A 21,414-nucleotide genomic window follows, 5' to 3' on the forward strand; every position below is an offset into this window, starting at 1 on the left:
TACCAGGCCTGAACCCTGACTGAAGCTGCAGCAGAACTTCAAGGTGAATCTGGGGTGAAAGCCAGAGGGGAAAGAAGAGGTGTGAAGCAAAAAGAGAGAAGGAGAGACAGTCAGGGGGATCTGAGTGTGGAATTAAAACTTCAGATAAAAGGCTGAGCTCACAACCTCCCCTGACAAAAAGGCTTATTTTTAGCTCTCGTTCCCTCTCTGTGGAAAACTCCCTCTGTCCTGATAGCGATCAAAGCCCTTCACCAACCATAGCAACAGCATGACATGCAACTTACATCAGGCTCAGGAAGCCCTGGTAGGCACACATCTGGGCAGGAGGCCTGGTAGAACACACACACACACACACACACGGCATTGCATATAAAAGAAAAAACAGCACACATGGAAGCTACGCACTTCTGATACACACATTCATTCCATCTCACTCGCATCATATAATGACATTATGTGAACTAGAACAGTTAGTGCAACTTGTTTGAATGGGCTGATTAATATGGATACACACTGTAATATGTTATATTAACAGAATAAATAAACAAATCAAAATAATGAAATTAATAAAATAAATCAAATAAAATATTAAAAGGTAAAATAAAAAAAAAATAATTAAATGAATGAAATTTCAAAATGTAAATAATTAAAAGGATGAAATGAATAAAATAAATAAATAAAATGGTAAAAGAAAAACTCATGCTGTCTGAAGGAGGTTAGAGATCTGCTCAGAGAGGAAGGTGGAGGAGGGGATTATTTGAGGCCAGTATTTAGAAGGAGAGCTATTGTTAGAGTCTGAGAAAGTGTGAGAAAGTGTGCGAGGAGTTAGTGGTGCTCCACAGACCAGTGGGGGACCCTCCAGTGCAGAGAGGGACCTGCTGTTCACTATGAGAAAAGGTCTAGAGGATCCATTCATCAGCGGAGGAACCAACGGATTACGAATGGGGTTAGAGAGTGAGAGTGTGTGTGTGTGTGTGCGTAGGTTTTGGTTTCATGCCCATTTAATTAACTGTGGAGGACTTTCTGCTTGCTGGAAAGCAGGAGGGTTTAAATGACGCACTGCTGTTCAGTGAGGAAAAGCTGAGATGGGGCTGCTGAGCACATTATACTCGCCTGTGGATGTAATTATCCTCGAGGACCTTGAGCTGCGGCCACCAACAACAAACACACACGTTCCTAGCGTTCTCATATCAAGCAAATCAGCATGGAAGCACAGCTAAATGAGTTATTAGTCATTTAGAAATTTAAATTAGCGTTGAGTAAATACTACAATTTACTGTAGAATACAGTTCAATACTGTGTAATTAGAAAAATTAAAAAGTATTAAAAGAACAAATGGATCATTCACAATAAAAGGATAAGTGGACAGGTTAAATGTAAAGCAATAAAAAATAAATTATTAGAATAATAAAAGATAAAATAATAAAAGAAGAAATGAAGGGGAAAAAAATTAAGTAACCAAAAACAATACTCATTAAAACAAGTAAATGATATAAATAAATAAAATAAAAAGGCCAAAATGTGAAACAAAGTATTGACAGTTAAAGGAGAAATCTGCTGTGAAATAGACTTGTGTTGTAGTAAAATATGGTAACGAGCATAAACTATTGTTGAATAGCCCACCACCATTCTCCCACAGCATTCTCAAACAAAGCAGTTTTAGACAATGCTCCCAACATGCTTACAATGCATACCCATGCAAAGAAATCACTATTTTTACACCATTAATAAGCTCAAAGTACTCTACACTTCATTGGTAGAATTCTGAGAGCCCTGGCAAATAAAAAAAAAGTATATAAAAAAAGCACCAAAAACAGAAATTTACTATTAGTTAAAGTTTTTACACCTGAATGTCTGGACCAAAGTTTGGTTTGATTTTGTTTCGATGTTGTTTCACAAACATTTTTCAGATTTTCTCAATTTTGCAAAAAAAAAAAAAAAAAGGATGCAAAAAAAAGAAAAGATCTGTAGGGGAGCAAATACTTTTTCACTGAACTGTATAATGCAATCAAAAGATCAGATATGAGCCCTTTAAATAGATCAAAACTAATGCTACAGTCTGTACTGTATATATTTAGTTTTTAGTATCTGGTTTATTAGTATGCTTTTGTTATCAAACACTGAGATACTACACATGATGTCAAAGTTAAATGCTAAATTGTTATAAATACATAATAAATAAAAAAATAAAGACATAAAAATAGAACTTTATTGTCCAGCCAAAGCAGATTTTTAAATTAATTTCACCATAAAATAAACAATTACATAACAAACACAACACCTTTACAGACCTTTTAGTTTATTGAAGGCTCTCTATTGTGTCGGCCTGAAGGGAGAAGCTCAAACTCATCATGAAGAGAATAGAGAGATGATGCATTGTGTCAGAAATTCTTTCCATTACTGCTGTGGCTTTTCTAGATAAGGCTTTTTGTTATAAATAATTATTATACATCTATTTTACATCTTATTATACATCTATATATCTTTATTTTTGTTGATGCCCAATTATTTTACTCACCACTTTGATAAGTTTGCTTTTACTTAGTGATGTCCGAGAGAGGTGGGAAAGACAGAGAAAAAAAGAAATAAACAGCAAGCCACTGACAGGGTGGGGTGAGGGACCTGATTGAGACCATTTTCCTCTCTTCTCCTTTGTGTCTGCACCAAGCAGACCCTCCTCCAGCCCTGAGAGGAGCTGGCCAATCAGAGGCAGCCATGCAGGAGAGGCAAAACCGCATGTACGGGTCTTTCTTTTCACCCCCTTCACCTCAGCCTCACTTAATAAAGCTTTAAGTGGAGCTCTTCACACTTAAGCGGCTGTTCTCACTCTCTCCACTCTCCCCAGCAGACCATTAAACTTTAACGCTATTTATGTTTCAAAGCGGCGCGGGCCCTCCGGATCCAGACCGCGCTGGAGAGAAGCTAAACCGTCTCGCCGTCCAAAAAACATCATAAATAAATTAAATAAATAAAAACACACCACCGGGAATCATCTCAGCATCCATAAACAGGAAAGAGCACAAATCTATATACCAGTCGCTTGTCTGGAACAAAGTCAGGTTCTGAGCTACAGAATGATATTACTGAAACAGCATTTACTTAGGAACCGCACTAACAAGGCTGCAGTCCTTCTTATTGGAACAGAGCCGAATTAGAATTAAAATTAGCCCTGACTAAGGTGTTAAAACGGTCATTTAGAGATGATATCATCAAAAAATATATATAGTTTTCTTTCCAAAATTTTAAGCTACGAGTACAGACTATGACTTCATCTGAAAGACCAGCTTAGAATTTCTAAAACCAGATACTATCTTGGCCAATACAGATTATTTTTCATTTCGTTTGAGTTTGATGGTTTAGCTAGTTTATGTAGGTATGATCAACCTAACCAAGCTTGACAAGCACAACCATACTTTACTAAACTGTTCAGACCAGCATGATAATTCATAATTCAACCATAACCAAGCCTAAACAAGCTGGTTGAACCTAGTTATGTTGAACATCAAGTTTGATCTTAGTGGTTAACCAGTAGGACGTGGTACAAACCACTTTACTCTGGAACAAGTTAGTCGGAACAGCAAGTCAGATCAGAATAACTATGCTGGACCAAGTTAATTAGACCAACATGTCGGACCATCAAGTCACGACCAACATGATAACGCTGGACCAAGCTAGTCTGACCACCATGTTGGACCATCAGGTCGCAACCAGGTTGACTATGCTGCAACAAGATAGTCAGACCAACATGACCAAGCTGGTACACCAAGCATGAACACGCTTGAACAAGTTAGTCCCCCAGCAAGACCACATGTTGAAGCTGGTCAGACCAGCACGACTACACTGGACCAAGCTACTCACACCAGCATGGCTACACTTGATGAAGCTAGTTGGAGCAGCACAACTACGCTGGACTAAGGGAGGTTTTTAAAATGGGATGATCAAGACTGTACATCTTTACATACAGCACGACTAGGCTTGACGAAGCTGATCAGCCAGCATATCCAAAGTTGAAAAAGTTTGTTTCCCAGCAAAACAGCACTTGACCAAGTTAGTCCCTCAGCATGACCAAGACGGTTGACTAAGCATGACCACGCTTCAACAAGTTAGTCCACCAGCATGACCACACTTGGCCAAGACAGTCGGACCAGCATGACTATGCTTTAACAAGCTGGTTGCCAAGTGTGAACAAGCTTAACTATGCTGATCAGACTAGAATGACCAAGTTAACCAATTTGAGTAAAATCCAATGCAATGCTATCGTCCTAGACAAGAGTATGATTTCCTCTGGATGACTAGCTTTTATCCACCATCAACAAGAGAGACAAGCAAAAGCTGGTCTTGAGTTGGATTTTTCTGCAGAGCACAAACACAAATTTGACAGGCAGCCGAACGTACCTGAGGTGAAAGTTCTCCACTACCACCATATAGTCAGTCATTCAGACTTTTTAAGACACCTGGACTTGCAATGATAATGCAGAGTAATGGAGGAGAATGTGGCCCATCCTACGTACCCAAAAAGTAAGGAGTAGGTCTCCATACTCTTGATGGATGACTGTGGCATCACCACAGTCCGTGGCCAATGATTTACTGACTGCACTTAATCAAGACTCTACAAACTAGGGAATAAAACAATATTTTTTTACACACTGTTCTCCCACAACCTGGAAATACATTAAGAACATTTTGTTTTCAGTGAATGACTTTTTCTGCACTGCTGTGCCTCAGCTTCATTCTCCAACCTCCTCAGGTTTACACAAAGTCAACCCAAACCACAATGGCCTGAGCCTGTAACCCCAACACCACCACTAAGTGTAAACCTCAAACCAAGAGCCAATCTCCTCATTTGAGAAAGCCACCCCAGCTACTGGCTGTGAGTTTCCTCTACCACCCTACCACCTCACCACAGGGGAAATGGAGGCAAGGATGGAGGCGAGAATAGCCTAGAACTCCAAATAACCTTCAGAATAACATGGCTTCCATAAAAAAACAAAGATGAAGCCATCAGAGAGAGCTACAAGAGTCATGTGTCACTCAGAAATGCCAGTAATGATCTTCAAACCATGTTAATTCACAGAATTACTGTGAAAGATTAAGACATGTAATGAGCGCAGTTTAAAAGATCAAAGTTGAGGACGGAGCTTCAGAAATCCCTTTGGTTTCACTCCCACTCCAAGTCAGCGTCTTCAAGAGATGAGCGCGAAAAAGGAATAACACAAAATTGCCTCGTCCCGCCTCCTCTGATTTTAATTTCCCATGGGTGCCTCCACAAACGAGTGGAGTTATGAGGCAATGGCAGCCCAATTAAAGTGACTGTTCTAGGGCAAGCGCTTCGCCTTTCAAGGCCAAATTTACACAGAGGATCGCTTCATATGGCCAATCTGAACGGGCAGAGGAAAAAGGAGGAAAGGAAACACCCGCCGTGAGGCTCTGGAAAACAAAACAATGCGACGGAAACCTTCCCCCGCCTACATCACAGCCGGAGGAATGGGAAAACTGCCTGCTTCAACCTGCAGACGCTGGGTCAGATTCAGTACAACATGATGTTCAAGGAAAGGTTGACCATCAACATTACAAAGGACAACAATAACCCAAAGTTAGCGACTATCAGCATAGTACTAATGTATGTTAGCTTTAAATATTAATCACACTTGTCTCAAATCAATATGGTTTCTTGGCTCATTTGGGGGAGGAGCTCATTATCGCTGGTTTGTTTTCACACACAATAACTTTTTCCTGAACTGTGGATCGATCCACAATGTGAACTGTGAATCCTATCCTATAGAATCCTATACGTCACTATTGTTTGTGTGGTTTTAAAACACTTCAGTTTAGTAGCTTTTTTATTTTATTTCCATTTTCTCCCAATTTAGTGAGGTCAATTGTTCCACCCATTCAGCTGTTAGTGAATTGTTAATCCCCCATCACTGATGATGCCACAACACAAGGAGGGTGAAGACCAGCACATGCCTCCTGCAATACATGTGAAATCAGCCACTGCCTCTTTTCCAACTGCTACTGGTGCAGCATTGCTCGGAGGAAAGCACAGCAACTTGGTTCCGATACATCAGCTCACAGATGCCTTGTGTTGATCGACATCACCCAAGGAGTGATGAGGGGAAAGAGCGCCTTCTACCCATCCAGAGAGAGCAAAGCCAATTGTTCTCTTTTGGGGCTACGACAGCTGATGCCAGCTGCATGACCAGGTAGGTCTAACTGGGGGAAAGTTTTTGAAAGTTTAGAGCACTTATTTTTCAATAAAAATATTGATATCGATATAGCGATGCGATATATCGAAAAAGTGATATATTCTCCCACTCTTACCAAGAATCTACCTTCCTCTGACTTAATACTTACTTAACAGGCCATCTAGACTATCAGATCACACAGCCTGGAAACAATTCTAGAGAAAAACAAACATGGTGTCCATTAAGACAAAAGAAAAACAAAGTGATTTGAGACTAAAGACTGATTTCACAGATAAGATCCAAAAAATTAATAATCTACTAGATATTACGTATGTATATTACCTGGTAGTCAGCCCAGTATGTGGTGATAAACACAGTGAAAAGAATGAAAACTGAACCCAATCTCGCACTAAAACAACTGAGTCATTCTGTACAAGCCATTACGTGTGTGTGTGTGTGTGTGTGTGTGTGGCACTGCCATCCAAACTGGGCCAGAAAAGATTTTAAAAGTTAATTTAATTACATTCCCCCGAACCTGCAGTGGTAAAAACGTCTTTGCTCTTCTCTAAAAGATTCCAGGCTTTTGAGGCCAGGCCAGATATTTAGCTTGGCAGAGCTCTGAGCTGTGCGGGGGAAAGAGCGAGGATAAAATGGAAGACAGGCAGGATGAGGGAGGTTGTCCGATCAGCCACAGGAGGGGGGTGGCTTTGTTTCCCTCCTCACAACGCCTTCCAGAAATCTCCACCTCGATTCATGCACTCTCTACCGCTCTCTCCCTCACACACACACACACACACACACACACAATAAAACACAAACAAAGCATGTTAGCGTTGGGCTAATAGCACTACTGCACAAAGCGCGCATGAATAGTGTGTAAAAAAATGCTGATATAGTCAAAATGGAAAGTCCAGTATGCTCAATAGAACAGATATTTATTTTCCACTTAATATGAGGTTGATTCATTGCTTTTTCATAGTGCTGTCCGAGGTTATTTTGAACTAACCACAGTTCAATGCTAGTGAGTAGCCAGTGTTTGAGAGCACAAGGAGTTCATAATGAGTTCATCACAACATGCCAGTCAATAGGGGAGGGTTTAAAAAAGATTTTTCGACTCAAATCTATCTTAATTTAAATTATACATTAGCAATTCCTATAAACCATAGATCAATCTTTAAAATATGAGCCTATTTTTCCCCCCTATGTGTCAACATCACCATCTGCAGAGCCGGTAAGCCAGCTGTAACTGTGAATAATAGACCAGACCAAAAAGTGTCCATAAATATATAACAATATCTCACACTCATTTAGCAAACTGGTTAGTGTTATCATTTTCCGAGTTTTCCATTCCACCCGTCCACCTTAAACGCACTAGACCGTGGGTCCCATCTTACTCCCTGCCACGATGCCTCATTGTTATTTTACACCCCGTTAACAGTCTATTTTCATTATTAAATAGCACTGGTGCTTCTGAAAATATCACCGATTGTCATAGTGGTCTGGACATGAGGTGTGCTCAGGTCAAATTCTGGCGTATTGCTATCTTGGTGGCAGAAAACACAGGTGCTCCACTGACTAATTTGAACACGAACTACATCGCTGCACCGTTAAAATATCAGTGCGCCAAAGTCAGAGGGCACCTAACTCTTAAAGAGAATGGCACGTGACACACTGATTGGTTTATTTTACGTTACACACAAAACACACTCATGATTAAATAAAAGAATTAGTACATGCTTTTTGCATGTCTCGAGCCATGCCTAGGTGTACTTTTCCCGTCGTTATGATAGCAAAACCACACTGTCACGCCCTAAATCAAGCTGCACAATGCACAGTTGACAGCTTGCTAAAATAGGGCCCCTGCAGTTTCAAAAAATAAAATGCCGCAGTTGTTAAGAAGTGAACATTAGCGTAAAGTAAAATTTTTCCCTCACTCTATATTACTCAAATATGCTAGACTCTTTTAAAGACATCTCATTTTTAGCCAATTTCTATCTCACTTGCACTTGGAGAGTTTTCTGTTCCACCTTAAAAGTGGCTTCAGTTACATTCAGAGTAAAAGACTAATCAATCAAACACTTTTCATAATAATAAATGTAAGGCATTTTGAAGGCCTTTTCTAGCACTGGATTTAGAAAGTGGAAGTGTGTGAGAATCAGAGCCAAAAGTATATTTACAAAATCGTTCATATCTGAGAAAAAAAAAAAGGAATATTCCTAAATGAACCGATACCAGAAATTGAATCAAATTAAGGCCATGTGAATTGGAATCGAATCGATTCTGTAACTCTGTGATAAAACCCAGACCTACCAGTTCTATTTAATTTAAAACAATCCAAATCTCCACCAGCACTGAAAAACATGAGCAATATTATGTCTCAGCTATCCTCAGATAACCCGAAACAGAGCTGCGAAGGCTTAAAATGAAGCTGATGCTAAATCTGAAGCAGTGTTACGGATGTGTGTGTGTGTGAGAGTGTGTGTCTATGGTTCAGGCGTGTAATCCTGACTTCTGAAGAACCGAAGCGTGTGATCATACGTCGGTAAATTACAAGCGTGATGCACATGCCTGCATCTGAATCTGGACGCGGATGAAGCAATTAAAAGCCTTTCCCACATGAGAACCTCGGAGTCCATCTGAAAGCAGTTAAAGGGAACAATAGCCGGCCGACACTCGTAAGCAGCTCCATCACTCTGTCTTCACACAGACTTCAGCTTTCTTCATCAGCTCTGGAGTTCATGATTAAACCGTATGTCGGTGCCAAAAGATACAATATCTAAACACATCACTAAAAGACTAAACACACTGTAATTAATCACAATAACATTCTGTGAATAACTGTGATTAATTGCACATGTTCTTCTAAAGATGCAAGTTTTTATAGCGGATATTTAAATGTAAATGAGAGAATAATTGTATAATGAAAGAAATGTAAAATGCAATTATATTTATATTAGTGGTGTCAATTAAAATACTAGTACATACTTGTATATTTGAGGGGCTATAAAGCCAGCATGGGGCACTGGAATAAAGAATGCATAATAATTTAAACAGACAAAACTTTTTTTTATTTTATTGTAAACATTTCAGCTTGATCGTAAGGAGTATAAAAGAGTGTTTTCACACCTGTAGTTTTAAAGTTTCTATGGTCTGGATCAGTTGATGAGTTTTTTTTACTTGGAGCGTTTTCTTCCTCTGTTTGGTTTGGTTTCACACATGCATAAACCTAAACGCACCAAAATCCACACCAATAAACCACGCAAACACATTGTCTTCTCTGATTGGTCAGAGCTGTCTGGTGCGGGAGCAAGAAAGGAAATATAGTGAGAAGATTCTGTGTTTTAGTGTGTATTTATCTGTGCAGTTTGTACCTGCTTTAACATAGAATGCTGAAAATTTGCCACTGCACTTTTAAAACACACCGTTTTTTTAAGGGATGTGCAGCACAGACGCAAGCAGTGATTACTGCAGGTGTAAACAGCATGGAGCAGCAGAGACAGTTTTTTACTGATACCAGTGTTTTATCTGGCTAGTATTTCGGATTAAACTGAGCCTTATCAGCAGTTTAGCTGAATTAAAAAGAGTTATTTTTAATAGCAGCATCGGAACGAGACCAGATCACGCTCTCACCGCTTTGGGCAGGGGCGGGCAGATTTCAGAGGGATTTGGGGTCAAATTGGTGACGTGTTAATAATGCGAATTAATAACGTGTTACTGATTCCGAATTATCCGCTTTAACATTGACAGCTCTAGTATTTATATATATATATATATATATATATATATATATATATATATAATTATATATTGGGTCCCACTTTATAAGTTTGTGTGTCTAATAACTGTGCAGCTCAAATAAAAAAAAATGCAAAAAAACAAATAAATCAAATAAAATAAAACTTAATACATCTTCAATATTAAATTAATTATATAAGGTTAAAAAAAAAAAGGAAACAGAGAATAAGAAGAGATGTGTCTGACTATTTGACTGGTACTATATGTTTGTGCATGTTTTTAGGGTTTTTTATTATTAATATCCAAAGTATGATAAGATTATTATCTTGGGACATACCAAGGTCAAACCGGTATAAGCCCTGGATAAATCTCAGTGTAATGAAAAATGCAGATGGTCAGTGCTACAGGTGAACTCACTCTCTGGAATCTCCAGAAATACTCACAGCTTCCCTTTCTAATGAACCCATCGAGAACATCGCCCACCACCACCACAACATTACTGACACCTCCTGCCCTGACCTTTACTCCAGACCCCCTAACCTTCCCTCAATCAGCAGCTGTAAATCTCAGACACGTGCACAGGAACTCCACAGCCAGCCAATGACTGCTCAGGGTGAATACGCCCAGCCCTCGGGCAGGAGATCCAGCCGACTGGCCTTCAGACCACAGGTGCACACCTGCTGAGCCGAGGGTCCGGCTGCAGCCGAGAACGAGCAGGTGGTGAGTGACATGCTTCAGCTGGGTGGAAGATCTGCAGGACTAATGAGCGACCTTCTGCAGCTCCTGCTCCAGCCCTGGCCTCCCAGCGGCATCCACGGCCGTCAACACACACACACAAAACACACACACACACATACATACACATACACAGTTAATATAGGTCTTTCTGGTGCAACTCCAGTTCCAGTGTAGTTGGGACATTGTGTAAAACATAAATAAAAATAGAATATGATTATCTGCAAACCCTTTAAAACGTATATTCTATTGAATGCACTACAAAGACAAGATATTTAATGTTTAATTGGATACACTTTATTGTTTTTTGTAAATATTCACTCTGTGTTTCATCACCTTTCCTTTTAACATTAATAAGCTTTTAGGAGGAAAATAATAATTGAACTTTGTAGGTGGATTTTTTTCAGGTTATTTTATTTTATCTATAGTGGAAAAAAGTGGCACAATTAATGTAAATGTGCACAAAAAACGAGTGTTTGCATTTGATTTTGTTTGGTTTTGGCCAAAAGGTTTCATCTTGGTGCATTTCCACCCTATACTATTTATTTCTAAACAATCAAAGGTTGAGGATAAGGCTTAGATTTAAGTTTGATACTGCAACAACGCTAATAATAACAACAACAGATTAGGGGACTAAGCATGATTATTCTCCATTAGCATCCATTTATACTGTTAGTCACAGTGTTTCAAGCAAAGAACTCAAAAGTCGCTACTTATTAAACAAAAATCCAGTGGAATCGATTTACCATTCAGAAGAGACGTAATCCAGCACTTAAACGTAGGCTTTCCAACAGATCACTCTGGACGGTGAGAAAAGTTTTCATTCCTCCCTCGTTTTCTACTTTCTTGTCCTTTTGTCTATTAAGTGCAAATTAAAAGTTAAATGTAACTGATTCTATTTAGAAGCAAACCATAGACCTAAGCTTAACCCCAAAAGCTCAACCTCAACCATAAATCAACCCTAAAACCTAAAACTAATCCAAACCTTAATCTAAAATGTTAAGATTAGAGTTGGTGTTTGAGTTGGGTGTACATTCAACAGAGAATATTTTATTTTCACCATAAAGTTAAATTGAATGTAATAAATATTCAATTAAATGTTAGTTGAGCATTAAAAAGGAATTGACAATGGACCATTCAACAAACATTTTACTGCCAACATCGCTGATAATGACAACAGATCAAGGGCCTGGGCCAATTGTGCACTGTGCATGATGAGCTCATGCTAATTATTCTCCATTAGCATCCATCCATACTGTAAGTCAGAGTGTTTTGAGCAAATAACTCATTTAAAAGAATTTAAAAGCTGCTATTTAATAAACATAAAACCAGTTGGAATAGATTAGTCATTCAGAAGAGACGTAAATCAGCACATAAATGCAGGCTTTCCAACAGCTCTCTCTGGACCGTGAGGAAACTTCTCCCACCACAAGCTTTCATTCCTCCCTCATCTTCTACTTTCTCATCCTTTCAGTGCTTATTCAGAGCATGCAGAGCAAAGTCATGTGACTCAATGTTTAGCCCACACCAACAAAGCCAAAGTGGAGGGGGGACGCCCTCGCTACGCTCCTCTACGCCAGTGATCTCAGAAGAGCGCAGAGCGTCTCTAATTGCCTGGACACTTCCACCCAAAGCCTGTTCCCTTTCTGTGCTGAGGAGATGGGACCTCCTGTGCTCCTACAACTAGCTTAAGCTGATAAACCCTTTTCATTTTTACACGAGCATGAGATCGCTTCCCCTCTGTCTCAAAGCTTGTGCCCGAAACGATTAATCAAAACGGCGATTACGGCGTACGAGCGGTCACCCACCCCCTGCTGCCTCGCCTCAGCGGGAGGCCGGCGACAAACGACAGCGAATAGAGGAGGAAGAGGAGGAGGAAGCCCTGGGGCTTCATTTTAACTGTGCTTTCAGTAGATGCTCTTACACACAGGCCACAGCTACAATAGCAAAAGGCTGGAAATGGTGCGATGGATATTTACTGTATTTTAAGTAATGCTGTCAATTGGTTTACAAAGACTAATCTCATTTATCACAACAATATTCTGTGACTAATAGGGGTGTCGCCATAATATATTGCATCATCATAACGTATTGTGTGCAATATAACAACTTTTTTGCGATTTGTAGCAAAATAAAAATTCACACTATCCTCATTTGCCATTAAATAATATCTACTAGAGACAGATTGTATCTATATCTACAGCATCATTAATTTTACTTCATACCTGGATATATTATTAGTATTATTACATGTTGGATTATTGAATTTACACTCCTAGCAAAAGCAAGACTCACACGGTTCTCATTTGCCATTAAATTATATATACCAAAAACAGATTATATCTGTCCAGTATTGTGAAATTTTTAACTAGGAATTTCATATCATATGCTATATTATCTCTAAATAAACCTAAATAATTACTTTGTTGAAGTAGTGCATTCTTGAAATTCTTTTTTTTTTTTAATTGAATGGTTTTGTCATATTGCCAAGAATATTGTTACCGCTATAAATACCCTGAAATATCATGATATTACTTTAGGTCCATCAGGGTGCAACTTTTTGCAGTTTACTGTAGCAAAAGAAAGATTCACACTGTTTTCATTTGCCATTAAATAATAGTATCTACTGGGGACAGATTATATATCAGATTATATCTGTCTGGTATCATTAATTTTACTTCAATCCTGCATATATGGAGTGCATTATAAGTTTCATAACATGTTATATCATTTGACTTTACATTGGTGAAAATCTTTTTTCAATTATGAGTGTGCCATATCATATCATATATGCTATAATATCTTCAAATAAACTTAAATAATTACTTTGTTAAAATAGTACATTCTTGAAATTCTTTTTTTTTTTTTTTTTATTTAATGGTTTTGTCATATCGCCTAGAATATCGCTATCACAAAAATACCCTAAAATATCATGATATTACTTTAGGTCCATCAGGGTGCAACTTTTTGCTGTTTGCTGTAGCAAAAGGAAAATTCACACAGCTCTCATTTCCCATTAAATAAAAGTATCTAATAGAGACAGATTATATCAGATTATATCTGTCAAGTATCATTTATTTTACTTTAATGGATATATTAAGTGCATTAATAGTATAATCACATGTTGGATCATTGTTTTTCAAATAGGAATGTGCCATGTCATATTGTATGATAGAATAATCTCTTAGTAAATCTTAATATTCATTTTGTTGCAGGAGTGTATTCTTGTAATTCTTTAATTCAATTTAATGTTTTGTCATATCACCATGAATTATTACCATTATCATAATCACAAAAATAGCCTGAAATATTGTGATATTATTTTGGGGCCATATTGGCCAACAAGGTACAACATTTTTGCTTTTTGTAAAATTTCACACTGTTCTCATTTCCCAATAAATAATAGTATCTCCTTGAGACTAGTGATTATATCTGACCAGTATCATTTACGATTACTTCAGTGCATTATTGTAAACATGAAAGCGGAAGCATTTAACAACCACAGCAACTCAAAGGGTTGCAAACAAAGTGTCAGACCACGTAAAGTTACAGTGTGTGGTTGCAGAGCGCATAAAAATCATTAATGCTCTGCTGATACATTAATTCAATAATTGCAACAATATACACACTACCACTGGTCTCTGGTAAAGAAAAGTGGGCCTGGGTTTGGCAGTTGCCAGGAGAATGTTACCTGACTGACTGCACTTTGCCAACTCTAAAGTTTGGTTGAGGAGGGATAATAAACAATATTAACATATTCTTTTTTTTTCAGGAGTTGGCCTAGTCAGAGAGTCATCATGCTGGTGGGCAGAGCCATATGCGGGCTTGCTGTGGAGATCAGCACAGGTGCAGTAGCCATAACAAGCCAATTAAAACTAAGCTAAAGAAAAATCATATTTTTTGTGCAATTTTAAGCAATAAAAAGCATTTTATATTCTGTCTGGTCCTTTCCATGTCATGCATTGTTGAATCATTACATGTATTGGTGAGTAAGACCAAAAACTATGTAAAAAGAAATATGATTTTTGCATAAAATTGAGATTTGTTTGCACAAAATTAAGATTTCCCATTTCAGACACTAAAGCAAAAAACAAACACAGCACAATCCATCCATAATCAAGTCGAGAAGACTGCACTATTCATTTGCTTGCTTTATCTTTATTCAGTGCATAATGAGTCTTAGGTTTCTAGAACAGAGCAGCTTTGTTTTGAGACTGAAAATATTTATATCTTTTCAAAATAAAAGCAGCCAGAAAACAATGAGATCCACTCAGACCTCCATGCCCATTAGCTCATCAAGGCTGTGGAGGAAATGCAAGCCCTTTAGGGGATAGAAAAAGACAATCGATCAAGTCTAAGTGGCATTTTATCATCGGACAGTCCCGCTAGAGTTCTCCTGAGCGACTCCTCATCCGGCCTGGAGCTCATAGAGACCCTCAACCCACCAGCAGAGCACTCTCAGGCCTTCCCTACAGAGCGCTGCGTCATTCCTGCCACATGGAAACAGTCCACCAGCCACGAAGACCAGTTAAAAATGCACGTTTGATGTAGGGTCTGGTGACACACCAGAGTATGGGATCAGAGATGTTGTTCTACTTGTTAAAACACCACATTAAGAGAGCATGTCGCGTCTGTAACAGTGCAGATTACCACAACCCAACCTCTGCTCTTAGATCAGACCTCACAGAAATCACTAGACTCAGCTCTAAGATCTAACACAAGCTTAAATGATACTTGGAGTGGAACTATACTGTGATATAATTCACAAAAAATGGCAAAAAACAGTTGAACGCAGTTTGTATTTCCTAATACAGAAAGGTAATTTACATTAAACGGCCATAACGGATTTTATTTATTTTCTGTAGTAACTTATCAATAACATCATCAGGATGGATGCATCATCATATATTAAGGAAACATGTCATGTTTAAGTGTTAAGGTGGGCTTCAGCCAGTATTTTTCTATTTAAACTGTGCGATACATCACAGTAATCTGTTTGGTTTGTAGCCTTTAAACCTGCCCACAGCCATTCCCCACTCCCATTTCCACACCCTGTGTTGCCAGGTATAGAATGCAACAGCATAAAAAAACAGCCATGTGCTGCAGCCATAGAAACAGGAGAGCTGGCTTTTTTTCTACTGAACAGGTAATCAATGAGCTTCAGCTGGGTTATCAAGGCAGTTAGGTAGTATTTGATATAGCTAGGTTAGCTAAATTGATATGAACTATGCTGGTCATCATGTCATGCTACAACATGCTAAAGTGAATTTATATAAAATCAATCAAATAATTAGCCTAGGGTTTAACATACAAATAAACAAAATAGACCATATCACCATTATCAAATATAATTGAGGTCATGTTCATTTATTGTACAGTAAGTTGATATTTTGATTATTATGACAGACCTACAGGGGCTCATGAATATAAAAAAAATAAAAACAAAAGAAGTTGGGCTCAGATCAGGATAAAAAAAATAAAAACAACTCTTTTTTTATTTTGCAATTAGAGATAATAAGTGTCATATTGTATCTTCCTCAATAAAGTCAAAACTTTATGAAGCGATAATTAAAAAAAATCCATATTGTCTAATGCTAAAAATGTAAAAAATTAGAAAAAAGGAAAGGACAAGAGAAGAGATGATACTTGGCAAAATAATTAGCCAATGATTGGATGGGATACCATGTAGACTTCTGTTATTTCCCTCTGTCTCAAACTTTCCCATGTCTCAGTAGTGCATACTGCATTTACAATAAACAATCAATAATTTGCAGACGTTTAAATAAATATAAAGTGGGTACGGTATTCCGAGTTGGAGGTAATTAAACGTTTTGATTTGATCATGGGTGGTACATTGTTTTTTAAGTTTGAGACCCCACTGTGCTATTGTATTTAATTCAGTCTCTCTCTAATTAAATCTCCTTTACTGTCCTTGCCTCACACCATCTTCTATTTCATTTCGTCACATTCTCAGGTCTCAGCCTTCTGCAGATTTCAGGTCAGTCCTCGCTATTTAATCACAAGACATCAATTGTGCACATAAACAAGCTCCCAGCGGAGGAACGCTGACCTTTCTCCATTCCCTTCGGCTCTTCACCCCAGAGAACAGCTCAGAAATAGCAAATCTTCACTGCTGTAATTTAAGCAACGATGATAAACCAAGAAAAACAACCATCCATAACAAAACCCATCTGACTCCAGCCTGCCTCGCCGTGGAATCTGATACCATAACATAATTACCACTTTTAAAGAGGAGGAACATTACCTAAGATAACTCCACGGTTTTGTATACTTCTGAGATTTTCCAAGCGAGAGCCCAGGGTCGTGGTTTGGGAGCCGATTGTGTGTCCAAGTCAGAAGAGGATCATGTGACACAAAAACACAAGAACACGAGAATTTATATCCAGGCCAATAAAAAGCAGATGGAATTCTGCTGCCCACATAATGCAACAGGAGCCAGCGACGTTTAAAAGCTCCGTATTCTAGTGACCGAAAGCATTCATAGCAAGAATGTGTGTAACATTTATGTAAGTGACACAAGAGCTCACAGATGAAGAAGCATAAAAACAATAAGATGGGCTCAGCTCAGGATGATGAGCCCATTTTAAACATGTTCAGAAACCTCAAAAATCGCAAACATCCTCAATCCCAGATCCTTAAAAAATCTAAGAGAAGCAAAAAAGTGCTAGCAGTGATTCATACAAACTACAGAAAACTGCAAGTACAATAATTAAATGCAATACTAAATTATAACAGTATAATATAATTAGATAATTACAGTCAGATATGTAATTAGATTGAGCTAAAGAAGTTTTTTTATTTTTTATGTTCTCCCTTTTTCTTCTAATTTAGCTAGGTCAATTGTCCCACCCATTCAGCTGCTACTCCACTGTATACCCCCAATCACTAGTGCCCTCGTAACAACTGTCTTTGTTTTCAGTGTATTTCGATAGATTTTTTTGATATATTACATTTTTTTATCTTTAAACAAAATAAGAGTCTTGATAAATTGCTGTTTACAAAATAGACAAAAACCTCCGGATTTTTTTATACTAATAAACTTTTACATAAATATTGGGTTTTGCAAAAAAAAAAAAAAAAAAAAAAAAAAGTCAGGTCAAGAGGCTTTTATAGTCACAGGTACAAGTAAATATAATGTTTAATGCAATACTAAATTATAAAATGAATAAAAGTGAAATAATATATTTTTAAATAAAAGTTCTAATACCTTGAGTACTGCCAAATACAGTTTTATATTTTTGCTTTAAAACGTACCTTAAATAATCAAACAAACACTAAGCCAACCCTTCACACTTTTAATGTTGCCATAATTAACATCAATTAACACCATAAACCTTACAATAGAACCCTGTGGGACTCTGCGAGATACTCTAAATTAAGCAGTCACCAAATGATGCACAGTAGCTTTCGCATTAGGATTAATAACTAAACAATATTTTAGTATAAACAATATATTGTCCCAGAAATTATTGCCATAAAGGATATTATTCTCATTTTAAGATTATTATATTCCACTGACATTAACAATCTTTACTGTTTATTTTGTTGCGGTAGTATATTCTTAAAATCAATATAGAACTTTTCATATTTTTTAAATATCGTTATTGTAAAAATTATTTTTGGCCCATATCGCCCTCAAGAATTAAACACATCCTCGCTTAAAGATCTAAGGAGAAAGTTGTGTTGTGAACCACTTCCTTTTAGCTCCCCATCACCTGCTGAAAACTGCTATCTGCAGCTGCCTCCAGGGCAGCATCCTCTCCTGTTATTAGTCACACCTGCAAACCTCAGTCAATCATTAGCAGGATGTCCAAACACACCGACAAAAAAGTGGCAGTTTAGTCGTAAAAGTAAGATGAGCAAAGAGAAGAGAAGAGAGAGAGTGGAACCACTAAGCCCCTAAAGGGAAACGTAATACTATCTTCTACTGAAACCACACCACCAAGTAAGTACAGTATATGGTGGCACTAGAATACGACTCCACAGGATCTTCACTGTTTTATGCTCCACTGGCTGCATGGCAGAGCGTGCCTGAACAGATCAATTCAGGGATATTTCTTGAAAGCAAAGAGCAAAGAGCTGCTGCAGGTTCAGTTTCTAATATGATCATCAATGATCATATTGAAGCACCAAAATGAAGCAGGAATCTGACCTTTACTAAGCTGAGACCTGACCAAATCAGTTTTAACTGATAAAACCCTGAAATATCATGATATAATTATTTTAAGGTCATATTGTCCATGCCTAATGGGATAGTAATGGATGTTTTTATGTGGAACAAATGGAAAAAACAAAGATTCAGAACTGCAGATCCTCAGATTCTCAATCTGCAAAACTGGTTCAAGTACCCTAGAAGCTCGTTCGATACCTCGTGACTCAGGCTTTTCATTTTCCTGCTTCTCCAAACTGAAACATCTGTCTTTGGAGTCAGCTGGAGCAGAGCAGTGTAGCAGTTTAACTAATCTGCAGTGCTCTTGCAGGTCACAGAGGGTCGGAAGCCACTTGTTAAAAGGTGGAGATCTGTAGGTCTGGGGGTCTGGAGGTCGAGGAGGATATGTCCGGGGCAGGAGGCTGCTCCTGCGACTTTGAAGGTGCTAATTGGCTCTAATCCTCATGAGATGAAGTTCTCAGATGGCTTTGGCTGAGCCCCAAAAGTGTAATTCTCTCCTCGCTGGAAAAACATAAAGGAAGAGGGGGAAGTCGAATTCTACCAGCAGGCCTAGCTCTGCATCAACACTGAAGTTCTGCAACAGTTCATCACCCCAATGACTCATCCTCCACAGCAGCCATCCCTCTAATCACAAGCCTTCTTCATCTAAACTGCCGCTGTCTATGCCATTAGCTTAAGAAATTAAACTAAACGGTCACCGCAGACGTAATAAACATAATAAAACCCTTCATATTTCCAAAAACGGGAGTGTTTGATCAGTCTGCCAAAACTGGAAGAGCTTCTTCCAAGGCGTCAACGGCCCAACATGCGACGCCAGTGGTTTTGGACTAGTCTCTCTCGCTCTCTCATCCTTCCTAAGACGGGCGGTTGGAATCCGGTCCATTCACTAAAGTGGCAGTAATGTAAGGTTTACACACTGCCTGTTGTAATCCAACCCAATAAATGCCACCATAAAACCTTCAGAAGAAATTGCGAGGTGAGATAATACAGAACTGTGGGTCTGGGCTGCTTTGGTCCATGGCAATATTTCACACAGTAAATATTTCCACGCAATTAATCACACCTTTTCTTCTTCTCTTAAAACTGAGCTTTTAATAATGGATATTTACATATTATTAAAATAATCAATGTGTTATATTGCAAAAATATAATTATATATATACTAGTTGTCTCAATAAATTATATTAAATCACAAATTGATTGATTTAAAGCTTTAATGAGAAAATAAACGCTAGCTCCATATTCCACACAGGTGCCAGAATGTGTGTGTGTGTGTGTGAGTATATTTATACATAACCTACATTCTGAATTTCCCTGAATAATGCTACTAATACAGTACATCACAAATCTCTTAATATATATATTTAGTGTATGCTTTTAGAGAATGTGCACAAACAAAGAGGAAATGAATGTAGAGTAATGACAAAGGGCTATGTTCATATCCATACATAACTTCACATAAACATAAATAAGCCCAGATAATCAATGAGAAACACAGTTAAATGCTACATTTTTGTACCAATCAAAGTGTCCCTGAATAAGAGCATCTACTATATATGTTAGTGTGTATTACTCTGTGGAAACGAGCCTTCAAAAAAAGCAATTAAGCAGTTATCAAGCAAAAAATGGCAGCAAAGTCAGGAGTCAAAGCAGGCAGTAATTGGAGGACTGAAGCTCAGAGAGGCTAACAGGGTCAAACCAGCACAACGGGTGCAGTTGAGCAGCGCTGATTTCACGCTGCTCTGCACACATTCGCTGAAATTCAAAGCATCATTTGGCACAGCTCCTTCATAAACAGCTCATGCACGTGATGATCAGAACACACAGAATGCACAATGCATGAATTAGGATCATAAACCCAACATTTAACACAAATTTCTTATTTTAAAGCCTCTTAGACTCCATACTGCTCTTTATCCTGTAGTTCATATTTCAGCTGAAGAGCCTAAAGTAAAAGTATGATCAACGTAATTCACAGTTCATTATCATATACTGTCCTGCTTTTCCACTCAATTCTAATTATTTTAAATCCATGATTCCATAATGGAAATCAGGAGTTCCTGAAGAATGCGTTTAGGGTGGTTCCGTTTGTGGTGAGAACGTGATTTGTTCTTAATCTGGCCCAACAATCAAATATACTGCTTTTATTTGATCTAAACTGCTGTTCAGTTGCAGTTTAACCTGATTTATTACCATGATAACAATCATACCTATAAACAAACGCCATCTCCGCTCCATGCTAAGCTGTTTTACACTGAACACTGAATTCTGCCGTTTCAATCATACTAGGAGAACTTTGGTTGTCAAATGCTTTAAAAATATCTCTTTTAATGTATATCAGGTCTGCATCTAAGACACATTTGAGGAACTTGTTATAGAGGTGTAAACGCGTCGGTTTCTCCAAGACTTATTCACAAGCCAAAACTTTAAAATACTAAACTAAAACCACAGTAATAATTGCTGCACAATGTGTGAATTTGCATATTCCATCCATCCAACTAACACAGCAATTGCATTTCTGTTTGACTAACCAAAGATGCATTAGACTACGTGTAAGTGTAAATGTTT

At 38.0% G+C, this 21,414-nt stretch overlaps 1 protein-coding gene across 2 annotated transcripts in view; it reads right to left on the reverse strand.

Moving 5' to 3' along the window:
• The window catches only part of nxn (nucleoredoxin), a 101,139-nt gene that overhangs the window by 69,358 nt on the left and 10,367 nt on the right, over positions 1-21,414 (reverse strand). The window contains exon 2 of one of the 2 annotated variants that reach the window (XM_015605669.3): positions 285-329. The exons of the other annotated variant lie outside the window; for it this stretch is intronic. Within the exon in view, the coding sequence (XP_015461155.1) occupies positions 285-329 (45 nt within the window). The remainder of the gene's footprint in view (positions 1-284; positions 330-21,414) is intronic. 2 annotated transcript variants of the gene reach the window in all.

This window comes from Astyanax mexicanus, chromosome 18, assembly GCF_023375975.1.
Source record: "Astyanax mexicanus isolate ESR-SI-001 chromosome 18, AstMex3_surface, whole genome shotgun sequence".
In the NCBI taxonomy this organism is placed as follows: Eukaryota; Metazoa; Chordata; class Actinopteri; order Characiformes; family Acestrorhamphidae; genus Astyanax; species Astyanax mexicanus.